Here is a 13232-nt window from a genome sequence, read left to right as displayed (position 1 = left end):
ATGGAAAGAGGCGAGATGCATTAACATGGCTGCTCCACATCTCTCTGCACAAACCAAATCAAAGAAATGTTTGTTAAGGTAAGTTTTCAGTATTTTAAAATAGACAGATAATAGGTAAGTGGGTATGTTTGCATGGCATGACAAATGCTAATTATGTTTTCCATTCTTTTAAAATATGAGCACGCTTCATATAATCGGAATGTGCACCTTCTGATTCAAGCCAGCAGTTGCATATCCAATGTGATTATACTTGTTGTGAATGGAGAGTAACAAAGTAGTTTAGCTGTGTTATGTTAAACAGGGTGTAGGCAAATGTATTTTGACCCTGTTTTTATTTTATATTCTTGTTATTTCTTTAAATTATGATTCTTAGAAAAATTAGCATAGTGTGCTTGCTGGCTTGTTGTAAACAGGGCCAATTACACCCACCCCCCACCCCCCCCCCTGGATGAAGGCAGGAGTTACCTGAGAAAGTTTTGTTGTGGATGAAGGTAGGAGCGGTCGACAGAATTTTTTCTTGGAGCCAATGGCAGCTGGAAAAGCCGGGGCTGAGAAGAGTGCAGCGACCAGATTGATCCGCAGTATCCAGGACAGCATCTCTTCCTCACTCCTGCAGGGGCGACAGAGAGGACAAGCTCATAACCATCAACTGCACCAGGATCACATGAAAACTCACCTGCAAAGGGCAGCAGGGGACAGATTGACATAGCCTTTGGTTCAAAGTGTGCTTTGCTCTTGTTCTTGCTTTTCTTGCTTTTAGTTCTCATGAAAGTTCAGGGACAATCTCCTCACAGCTCTGATGCAAACTCAATCCTGACCTGAACAGCTCCTGCCTTCCAGTTACTGGCCTCTTCCAAGATGACTGCAAGTTGTTTTAACACGGGTGGTTTTGTACTGTTCTGTCTGCTGCGGGCCAAGCTGAGACCACTAAACTCACCTGTTACCTGAACCAGATTAAAAAATATCACTACTCCTCTTAATATTTTATTAGCAGTAAAGAAAGTACCCCAATATCTATTTCCACTGCAGGTGCATGTAAGACAATGTTGAAGATTTCTCGATTAAATGTGTTCAAATATAATCAAAGGACTACTGCAGTAACTTTCAAATCAAATGAACTGATTTACAGTGGTTTCGGTGAAATATTTTCTGTACACGAAGTATTGTACTTCTAATGAGCGACTGATTCCGTGTGGCTACCATGTTACAGAAAATAGGAGTTCATATTTAGTGAGGGTCTGTGACAAAGTGCCCGCCCCTGTGTATATTATCTGTTATGTGTTGCGTGTGGTGTGTTTAAATGTTGGTGTATAGACATTGGTACACGGGATATAAACAGGTCTGTGTAACACAAGTGTTTAAAAAATGTATATGTGTATTTAGGCACGAGGATTGCACAGCACTTCACGTGCAAGTAAAATGTAGTAACATGTGAGCACGGGGAATTGCACTTTATTAATTCACGTGCTGGGATTCAAGTGAATAATTAATTGGTAATTGAATCCCAGCACAACAGTATATATAGATGCACGTTGTCACATATTCGGGGTTGGGTGTTCGGTGAGTGGAGAACGGGACAGAGGGTAGGAGAAGTACAATTGCTATTGCGTGCTGGTGAGACGGTAAGTTTAGTCTGTTTTTGTTTGTCTTTTTATTTTGGCGTAGAGTGCCGTGTCCTGTGTTTTCATGTTTGTTTAAAACTTTATTTTGTAATAAACCGGCGCCAACAGGCGTCTTCATCATTTCATTTCATCCTGTCTGTTGTGTATTTCATTCCTCTTCCTGGTTCTGATGCCGCCCACTTCGGCCGTCTCTGTGACAGGGTCTTAACAAACCTGTAAATCTGTAAGTCGGCAATCAATGGTCAGTTGTCCGTTGTGAATTTGTGGGTCTTCTGAACTTGTTTGTTTACATCAAATGGGCTCTCAGGGATGGTTGTACATAGAGTACAAACAAACAACCTTAGATGAAATTTGTATTATCAGTAAGGCTGTATTTTGTTCACCGTATTTGCAGATTACATGATTTCTATGAAATGTTGCTATAGCCGTGTAATATGTAGTTCTCCACGAAAATTTCCAGTTCTGAAAGCATACTGCATTTATTTGTAACGATCACTCTGCACAACTGAGAAGCAGTTGTATTGTCTGCCCTAAGATACTACTGGCCCAATATCTACAACTAACACACACACACACACACACACACACACACACACACACACACACACACAACACCGACAGGTAAAAAAGACAAAGGTGAATGAATAATTATAAAGGGAAACCAATTACAAAGACAGTCTTGATGGCAATGGGTGATAAATGAAATTTAGGCCTAACAAGTTCAGTGAAGCAATGCACATGTAATCCAAAGTAACAAAAGAACAAAACCAAAATTAGAGGAACCAAAGTATCAAAGTAAAGTAGAAAAAAAAACAGCAAACAGAAAAGGGATAATCTCACCAACAAATAATGAAGTCCCGAATAGATTCATGTACTGATGATGATGATGATGATGGATGAAGGTTGATGAAAAAATAGCGACCGTAGAAAATGGTGAATCTGTCGAGTAGTACCGGGTTGAATGGTGAACAGCCATTTGGAAAATATCAGGAGGATCAGGAACAAAATGGAGACTGAACACACTAACAAAAACAAACCCTAAACTTACCTTGAACAGCAACTAAATTCAAACAAGTAACAGTGTAAACAAAAAAGAAAAGTTTAGACAAAGTACAAGATTTTTAACAAAAGAGTAAATGAATGCACCTGTATTTATCTAAAATAAAGTTACACTGTAATTAAATAATATGCTTTTGTAACGGGTTCCTCAAGAGAAAAGGGAGTGCTCTCTTGGCCTAGCCAGCCAGCTTTAATATCGATACTGGCTTCCAAGGAGCTCTGAGATTGGAGGAGTGGATATCTCAATGAGACAATGGGGGGAGAGGATGAACAGAGGGTGATAGCAAGGAACTATGGGAAATTGAGTTTTAACCTGGCCAAACTAATGACCCTAATAAAAGGGACAGGTGGGTGAAAATTACACCCACTTTATGGAGCAAGTGATTTGCTACATATTTGTGATCAATTAAAAATAAATACAGCAATCAGTGGCCTTATTGATGCACTACCTGTTACACTGCGTTTAGGAACCTGTCAACCAGTTTAGTTTGCTCCCAGTAAATCACTGAACACATTGCATAAAGATGCACCGTTTCTTTAAAATGTCTTCAACAAAAAAGACACCAGCTTCATCAAAGAAATATTTATTCTGTCCACTACAAGCAGGGGACATTTCACACGTCTGTAGTTTTTATTTTTATTTTTGTTTTTATTTTGTTTGATAATTCACTGACGATAAAAATAGAATGTCTTTAAAAGGTGGAAATATTCTAAAATGTGGTATTTACTGTTTTTCAGATAAGCATTTACATATTTAGGAATGCTAGAGAAAAGGATCAATTGTCAATGTGATGTCAAATATTACGTTTAATCGTGAAGTATCCTGAATACCTTTTTTTCAGACTGTGAAATTAACATTTTTTTACAGTATAAAAAGCCCACCCTTTTTTATCAGAAAATTCATGTTATCAGGAGTCTAAGCCAGATGAATGTTGTCAGTTTGTATTGAAGTTACAGTAACACTGAAATCACTGTTCAATTGCAGAACAATGAACATATTATAAATACATGTACTGTATTGTGCATTTCATTGAAAATACAGTTGTATGTGAACTTTTAAAAAGTACACAGTGCAAATGATCTTCACTTGAAACCTGCAGGTCCCATTCCGATCACAGGCATTTGTAAAGCACAAAAGAAAAGGGTCCTCAACATCAGGGTATTGAGCAAATCAGAAACATAGACGACCTGCACCCACAGGGTGCTGTTCACAGGCCTGTATTACTGTATCCTGGCTTTTCAGAATGGCTGACAAAGTGTTTGTGGGAATGTTCAACGTCTTTCTTTTACTTGTCAGCAGTGCATTATCCACTGCTTTCAACATCTCTAAGGCTAGTGCACCTTTTTGTGCTGCTTCATGTAAATGGCACTGATGTGTTAACACTATGGCAAAGCAAAAACTGTATCTATGGCATCTCAAAATGCATCATAAGATCAGTAGTCCCAAAACAGCACTACAATACAGACAGTAAGAACTTTAAGACTGCTCCGTCTCCTCAAGACCCCCCTGTTTATACTGCTCTTGTAGATCTCTTGATCTACCCATTCTATTGTGCACTGGGCTTGCCTGACCTCAGCACCACTTTACTGAATCCTTTTAACCCTTTGTTGTCCATTTATTCAGCGCCTGTCAGGCACGTCAGGCCCAATTTATTTTCACACATGCTGTTTATTTTACACATGCTGTTTAAAAGTAATTTATTCAAAGTAAAACAGGTTTAAAAGGCACTGCATATCAACAGGACACTCAGTACTGCATCTTCAGCCCCGCCCCACCCCTTGTTCACTATATTTACCTCTTCATAGTAATGCATACTGATAAATCATCTTCTGATCACTCGTTTTAACACCAAACTCCTCAATAATGCGATCCAAGTCATTATTTTATTACTATAACATCTCAAAAATCTCTGGAAATGTCTGTGATAGTCTTTGAGCGCTGGCTGTTGAAGCAGCTACCTTGTTTGTTTTTTTTGTGTCCGTGTTATGTCTGTGGTGCAGGGCCTCTGTGCATTGCTCAGATCCACCCTTTTTTTTCGGCTTCTCTCGGCCCCTATCGGTCTCAATAAGACCGGAAAGGGAAAATTGTAATGTCTGACCTGGTCCCACATAGGACCGCAAAGGTTTAACACCTGTGAGTCATCATATAAAGGTGACGGCCAAATAAATAGATAAATAAAAAATCTAATAAAATCAGTCCTACAGTGAGATAGGTGGCACCAAAAACCTGAAACTCTTAGATTGTGATGACCTTTGACAGTAGATTTCTATATAGAGCATTTTAATAAAATAATAATAATAATAATAATAATAATAATAATAATAATAATAATAATAATAATAATAATAATAATATATAATACTCACGGTGCTTGAAAGAGAAACACTCTCCAGTCAGCTGTCTTGAGTTTCAGCACATTTGGCCGCTTGCTGTAATCTGTGGCTTTTGTAGCTAAGGCATGGTGTATGCGAATGGCATTTTTCAGATCTACTTCCGAAAGGTCTTTGTCAGGCTTGTATTCATCCTATCAAACAAACAAAACAAACAAAACTAAACACGTCTTCTTGGTAAAATATACAGTAAATATACTTCAAATCTGTGCGAGGGTGTGAGCATTGTTGTGTATTTTACCACAGACCACATTTACAAACCTCTTCATAAAATAATCCCCTACTCAAAACAAGGCAAACAATTTTATCGACCTAAATTCTAAATGTAATAGTGCCTGTAAATTTTACTTCTGCAACTTTGCGGTGATCTTCTCATTTTGTCTTGTTCGTCGTGATTTTTTTTTTCTTTTTAGAGAAATTGATTGTCTGTTTCCAGTTTAAGTTTGCAAAAATAAAAAGTATAAACAATGGTAAATGTACCTCTGTTAGACAATAGGTAAACACCCATCAGATATACCAAAATACCAAAATTTGACAACGTACCACTTTCTGACATTACATGGGTCAAGTTTTGGTCTGTGTACTATATTCTGATAATGCACCACTTTCTAACACTAGATGGGTGCTCAGATTGAGATGAGAGACGTGTTGTGTTGCAGTGCTGCAGGAAGAAGCTTGATCTGCACACACTGTGGTCCTGAAATTCTCTTTCTCCAGACGAACGGTCCTGAGTAAATGTTGAGAAATATATTGCCCAGTGGATTTGTCAAAAGAGTCAGCTATATGCTTAAAAATATAACGCTGCAGTATGGACAACACAGGACACAGCAAAAGTTACGTAATGCTTTTGTTGTAAACACTGCAGATTTAGGTGTTTTACCAGAGGCACAACAAGTATGTGCTTTAAATCAAGGGCTTAAAAGTAAGGCGCCGTGTTCCGAAAAATATTGCGTTACACGTCCCCACGTGCTGCTACAGCTTTTTTCAAAATGTCCTATTGTCGGTGCACTGATAGTTTAAGTTATTGCTGTTCCTGCAGTGATTTACAGCATAGATCTCAAACCCCAGTGCACTACAGTGGACATTTTGAAAATAACTTTGAAACATGCTTCAAAGTTATACTTATAAGTGTACAAAGTTGTCAGGATGTTAACAATGAAAAGAAAAAATTAAAGTATAACACTATATTTTTTTGGAAACCCACCACTTACTCTTTAATGCTAACACAAGAGTTGGACCCTTTTGCTAATGGGAACATGGTTCATAAAAGGCTGTGTTTTTTCTTGCCTATCTTCAGAATATTACGGTGAAGACACTCATTTTATAACGTTAAACATTTTTCATGTGGAATGTAGTGCTTGTTCTGGATGTACCGGATCAGAACAAGCACAGCGATTGGAGGCGACAGCGTGGGAGAAGTACAGGCATGGAAAAGTGCAGAGCAGTTTAGAAGCAGTAAGGAGAAATGACATCTTTAATTGCTTTAATCAGTAAACACAGGACATTGGGGAAACACTGCAGCTCAAAGTCAAACAGCCGCGTGTGTTTTTCGGATAACAAACAAGCTGAAACTCGGAGCAGCTGATTCAAATTCAGCGCCGTTCTGAGACACGGGCGAGGGGAGGAGCCAAGAGGCACAGAAGAACAACGCAGCTATAAACAAGGCAGTCTTCCCAGCGACAGCGATTGGAAGCGACAGCGTGGGAGAAGTACAGGCGTGGAAAAGTGCAGAGCAGTTTAGAAGCAGTAAGGAAAAATTACATCTTTAATTGCTTTAATCAGAAAACACAGGACATCAGGGAAACACTGCAGCTTAAAGTCAAACAGCCGCGTGTGTTTTTCTGATAACAAACAAGCTGAAACTCGGAGCAGCTGATTCAAATTCAGCGCCGTTCTGAGACACGGGTGAGGGGAGGAGCCAACAGCACAGCAGAACAACGCAGCTATAAACGAGGCAGTCTTCCCAGCGACAGCGAGTGGAAGCGATAGCGAGTGGGAGAAGTACAGGCGTGGAAAAGTGCAGAGCAGTTTAGAAGCAGTTTGAAAGCAGGTTGACAGCTGCAGAAGAAATAAAACTTAAAAAAAAACTATCAACATGGTCTTCAAGCCTGCATGATGTGGGAAATCCGAGAAAACCCAGCAGAGCTAAACCAAGTGTGCGTAAAGTGCAGCGCGATCCAGGACTTGCATAAACTTGTAACTATGCTAGAAATGAAGCTGGAAGAAATGAGACAGAAACAGAATCTTGAAGAGCTGGCACACCCACAATTCATGGAAGTATGCACCACCCCTAACAGACTGAAAGCCACCAGGGAGCTAGAAGGTCAGAACAGCTGGGTTCAGGTAGGCAGAAGCAGGGAAAAAAAGAAACTTCGTCAAACACAACCACCAGAAATCAAAACAACCAACAAATTTGAGTCATTTTAAAATTTTGATGAGCAAAACCAACAACAAGAGAACAAAAGGAACAACATCCAGGACCCTACTAACAGTGGTGACCAGAGAGCAAAAACAAGGGAGGTCGTGATTGTTGGGGACTCCATATTGAGAAACACAGCAAGTTCAATTCGCAGTTTGGACCCCCTTACTACAACAGTGTGCTGCCTTCCGGGAGCCTCTGTCAAGCACATCACTGAGAACGTGGACAGGCTCCTAGAACGAACAGGAGACGACCCGGTAGTAGTCATCCACATCGGTACAAACAACATTGGAAGAGATAGACCAAAAACAAATTCAGAGAACTAGGAAGGAAATTAAAAGACAAGACCAAGACTGTGGTATTTTCTGGTATAGTCTGGCACCTTCCAAAGGACCATATGGACAGCTGGAAATAATTAATCTTTACGCATGGCTGAAGACGTGGTGCACATGGGAAGGCTTCACCTGTCATGATCATTGGACCACACTCTACAACGAGGACTATCTGTATAGACGGGATGGACTGCACTTAAATAAAAAGGGAACCAGTCTACTTGGAGAAAAGATCCTCGAGCAGGTTCAGAAGTATTTAAACTAGAAAGGAAGGGGGGAGTGTGGCAGAGCAAAGCTCTGCCCTTTAAATTGGCAGGGATGGGGTTAACTTCCCCTACCTGCCTGGGTTTATTATGTTCAGGTGGCTGGGGTTGATTAGTTGATTAGGTTGATTAACGATCAATCAGCGCCCAGCCACCTGATATAAAAGGAGGCCTCTGCTTCTCATTTGGGGAGAAGGGAGCTGAGGAAGCAGGTTGGTGTTTGTTTTGTGGTTTTTTGAATTTTCTAAATCCAGTGAAGGCATTGCCCAGCCTGGAAACTTTATTTTTGTGAGTTTTGTTTTTGCTTTATTTGTGTTTGAGTATCTGTTATTTTGCCCTTGTGCACTTTATTTTTGTTTATTTATAATAAAATAGTTATTTTTTTGAACTGCAGTCTGTCTCTAGGCCTCTATCCACTCGCCAGCCTGCCACAGGGAGAAATCAACAAAAAGACAGAAGGGAGACCGCATCAAAACAGGGACAACTCAGGTAAGACAATAATTAAATGTATTTATCTAAATGCTAGAAGTATCAGAAACAAAATTCTAGAACTTGAAGCTACTGCACTAACAAGTAACTATGATGTGATAGGTGTTACAGAAACTTGGTTGTCTGAGAGTGATGGGGACAAATATAATATTTGTGGGTATACACTGTATAGGAAAGACAGGCAGGACAGAAGAGGTGGAGGGGTAGTGCTATACATAAGAAACAGTCTTGAAGCCTAGGTGTTAAATCTGGATGAAGAAAACAAAGCCGAATCAATATGGGTCAGAATAACAGACAAAAATTCAAAGGGCATAATAATAGGAGCATGCCATAGACCGCCAGATTCAGATGGTGAGCAAAATAATCTGTTATACAATGACATTAGAAATACGTGTAGCAAAAGAGAAGCCATACTAATGGGGGATTTCAACTTCCCCCATATAAAATGGGAAAACCCGGTGGGTAGCACGAAGGAAGAAATAGAAATGGTGGAAATGACAAATGACTGCTTCCTAACACAATTTGTCAAGGCACCGACTAGAGGGTAGGCATGCCTTGATTTAGTCTTTTCAAATAACGAAGACAGAATAACTGAAACAGAGGTCAGAGAACCACTAGCAAACTCAGACCACAACATGGTCTCATTTGAAGTGTTTTTTAAAACCCCAAAAGTAAAGACTAAAGCTAAGGTTTACAATTTTAGAAAAGCAAACTATGAAGGTATGAAACAGAGACTAACAGAAGTAGATTGGAGTAAAATAGAGAAAACACCCACAGAAAAAGGTTGGTTGTTCTTCAAAAATGTGGTACTAGAGGCGCAAAACAATTACATCCCTAAAGTAGACACATCTAAATGTAAAACTAAATGGCCAAAATGGTTTAATACATCAATTAAAAAAAATATTCACTAGTAAGACATCATCTTGAAGATTGTGTTCAGTGCTGGTCACCTCGCTATAAAAAAGATATTGCTGCTCTAGAAAGAGTGCAAAGAAGAGCGACCAGAATTATTCCGGGTTTAAAAGGCATGTCATATGCAGACAGGCTAAAAGAATTGAATCTGTTCAGTCTTGAAAGACAGGCAGGACAGAAGAGGAGGAGGGGTAGCGCTATACATAAGAAACAGTCTTGAAGCCCAGGTGTTAAACCTGGACAAAGAAAATAAAACCGAATCAATATGGGTCAGAATAACAGACAAAAATTCAAAAGGCATAATAATAGGAGCATGCTATAGACCGCCAGATTCAGACGGTGAGCACAATAATCTGTTATACAATGACATTAGAAATGTGTGTAGCAAAGGAGAAGCCATACTAATGGGGGATTTCAACTTCCCCCAAATAAAATGGGAAAACCCGGTGGGTAGCGCGAAGGATGAAATAGAAATGGTGGAAATGACAAATGACTGCTTCCTAACACAATTTGTGAAGGCACCCACTAGAGGGGAGGCATGCCTTGATTTAGTCTTTTCAAATAACGAAGATAGAATAACTAAAACAGAGGTCAGAGAACCACTGGCAAACTCAGACCACAACATGGTCTCATTTGAAGTGTTTTTTAAATCCCCAAAAGTAAAGACTAAAGCTAAGGTTTACAATTTTAGAAAAGCAAACTATGAAGGTATGAAACAGAGACTAACAGAAGTAGATTGGAGTAAAATAGAGAAAACACCCACAGAAGAAGGATGGTTGTTCTTCAAAAATGTAGTACTAGAGGCGCAAAACAATTATATCCCTAAAGTAGACAAATCTAAATGTAAAACTAAATTGCCAAAATGGTTTAATAGATCAATTAAAAAAAATATTCAGCGAAAAAAGGCACTTTACAGAGCATTAAAAAAGGACCAAAAAGAAAGTACGCAGAAAGAGTACACAGAACTGCAAACGCAAGTCAAAAAGGAAGTTAGAAAGGCCAAGAGAGAAATAGAAATAAACATTGCTAAGGGAGCTAAAACCAATTCCAAAATGTTTTTCCAATATTACAACAGCAAGAGAACATTCAAAGAGGAGATTAAATGTTTAAGAGATACAAATGGCAAAATCGTAGAGGAAGAAAAAAAAATAGCAAATATGTTAAATGATTACTTTTCACAAGTTTTTACAAAGGAAGATACTGACAACATGCCCCACATGTCATCCAGTTCCTATCCAGTTTTAAATAACTTTAGCATAACTGAGGCAGAAGTGTTAAAGGGACTAGGAGCTCTTAAAATAAACAAATCCCCTGGGCCGGATGAGATCCTCCCAGTAGTACTCAAAGAAATGAAAGAAGTAATTTACAAACCGCTAACCAAGATCATGCAGCAGTCTCTTGACACAGGGGTGGTACCGACAGACTGGAAAATTGCAAACGTAATACCGATCCACAAAAAGGGAAACAAAACTGAACCAGGTAACTACAGACCAGTAAGCCTGACTTCTATTATATGCAAACTTATGGAAACTATAATAAGATCCAAAATGGAAAATTACCTATATGGTAACAGGGTACTGGGAGACAGTCAACATGGTTTTAGGAAAGGGAGATCGTGTCTAACTAACTTGCTTGATTTTTTTGAGGATGCAACATCCATAATGGATAATTGCAAAGCATATGACATGGTTTATTTAGATTTCCAGAAAGCTTTTGACAAAGTCCCGCACAAAAGATTAATTCTCAAACTGAACGCAGTTGGGATTCAAGGAAACACATGTACATGGATTAGGGAGTGGTTAACATGTAGAAAACAGAAAGTACTGATTAGAGGAAAAAAAACCTCAGAATGGAGTGTGGTAACCAGCGGTGTACCACAGGGATCAGTATTAGGTCCTCTGCTATTCCTAATCTACATTAATGATTTAGATTCTGGTATAGTAAGCAAACTTGTTAAATTTGCAGACGACACAAAAGTAGGAGGAGTGGCAAACACTGTTGCAGCAGCAAAGGTCATTCAAAATGATCTAGACAAGATTCAGAACTGGGCAGACACATGGCAAATGACATTTAATAGAGAAAAGTGTAAGGTACTGCACGCAGGAAATAAAAATGTGCATTATAAATATCATATGGGAGATATTGAAATTGGAGAAGGAATCTATGAAAAAGACCTAGGAGTTTTTGTTGACTGAAATGTCTTCATCTAGACAATGTGGGGAAGCTATAAAAAAGGCTAACAAGATGCTCGGATACATTGTGAAAAGTGTTGAATTTAAATCAAGGGAAGTAATGTTAAAACTGTACAATGCACTAGTAAGACCTCATCTTGAATATTGTGTGCAGTTCTGGTCACCTCGCTATAAAAAAGATATTGCTGCTCTAGAAAGAGTGCAAAGAAGAGCGACCAGAATTATTCCGGGCTTAAAAGGCATGTCATATGCAGACAGGCTAAAAGAATTGAATCTGTTCAGTCTTGAACAAAGAAGACTACGTGGCGACCTAATTCAAGCATTCAAAATTCTAAAAGGTATTGACAGTGTCGACCCAAGGGACTTTTTCAGCCTGAAAAAAGAAACAAGGACCAGGGGTCACAAATGGAGTTTAGAAAAAGGGGCATTCAGAACAGAAAATAGGAGGCACTTTTTTACACAGAGAATCGTGACGGTCTGGAATCAACTCCCCAGTAATGTTGTTGAAGCTGACACCCTGGGATTCTTCAAGAAGCTGCTTAATGAGATTCTGGGATCAATAAGCTACTAACAACCAAACGAGCAAGATGGGCTGAATTGCCTCCTCTCGTTTGTAAACTTTCTTATGTTCTATGTTGTTATGATTAATTCTGTTTCATTTGGAACGCTGTGCTTGTTCTGGATGGCTCGGATCAGGGATGATTAATTCTGTTTCATGTGGAACGCTGTGCTTGTGCTGGATGGCCCAGATCAGGGATGATTAATTCTGTTTCATTTGGAACGCTGTGCTTGATCTGGAAGTACTGGATCAGAGATGATTAATTCTGTTTCATTTGGAACGCTGTGCTTGTTCTGGACAGCTCAGATCAGGGATGATTAATTCTGTTTCATTTGGAACGCTGTGCTTGTTCTGGATGGCCCGGATCAGGGATGATTAATTGTGTTTCATTTGGAACGCTGTGCTTGTTCTGGATGGCTTGGATCAGGGATGATTAATTCTGTTTCATTTGGAACACTGTGCTTGTTCTGGACAGCTCAGATCAGGGATGATTAATTCTGTTTGATTTGGAACGCTGTGTTTGTTCTGGACAGCTCGGATCAGGGATGATTAATTCTGTTTCATTTGGAACGCTGTGCTTGTTCTGGACAGCTCGGATCAGGGATGATTAATTCTGTTTCATTTGGAACGCTGTGCTTGTTCCGGAAGGCCTGGATCAGGGATGATTAATTCTGTTTCATTTGGAACGCTGTGCTTGTTCTGGATGGCTCGGATCAGGGATGACTAATTCTGTTTCATTTGGAACGATGTGCTTGTTCCGGGAGGCCTGGATCGGGGATGATTAATTCTGTTTCATTTGGAACGCTGTGCTTGTTCTGGATGGCCCGGATCAGGGATGATTAATTCTGTTTCATTTGGAACGCTGTGCTTGTTCTGGATGGCTCGGATCAGGGATAATTAATTCTGTTTCATTTGGAACGCTGTGCTTGTTCTGGATGGCCTGGATCAGGGATGATTAATTCTGTTAAATTTCCGAAATGTTTAAACTTTCGGA

The 13232-nt window shown here is 39.4% G+C and overlaps 1 protein-coding gene across 3 annotated transcripts in view; it reads right to left on the bottom strand.

Annotated features, from left to right (window-relative positions):
- The window catches only part of LOC121324321 (PH and SEC7 domain-containing protein 2-like), a 280349-nt gene that overhangs the window by 13406 nt on the left and 253711 nt on the right, over window positions 1-13232 (bottom strand). For all 3 annotated transcript variants that reach the window (XM_041266043.1, XM_041266042.1, XM_041266045.1), the window contains 2 exons: window positions 5049-5206; window positions 466-610 (listed from right to left, as the gene is read on the bottom strand). In XM_041266043.1, coding sequence (XP_041121977.1) covers window positions 466-610; window positions 5049-5206 — 303 coding nt within the window. The remainder of the gene's footprint in view (window positions 1-465; window positions 611-5048; window positions 5207-13232) is intronic.

Source organism: Polyodon spathula, chromosome 12 (assembly GCF_017654505.1).
Source record: "Polyodon spathula isolate WHYD16114869_AA chromosome 12, ASM1765450v1, whole genome shotgun sequence".
NCBI classification, from domain to species: Eukaryota; Metazoa; Chordata; class Actinopteri; order Acipenseriformes; family Polyodontidae; genus Polyodon; species Polyodon spathula.
The sequence above is the reverse complement of the archived record's forward strand: the minus strand, read 5'-3'. Positions and strand labels throughout refer to the sequence as shown.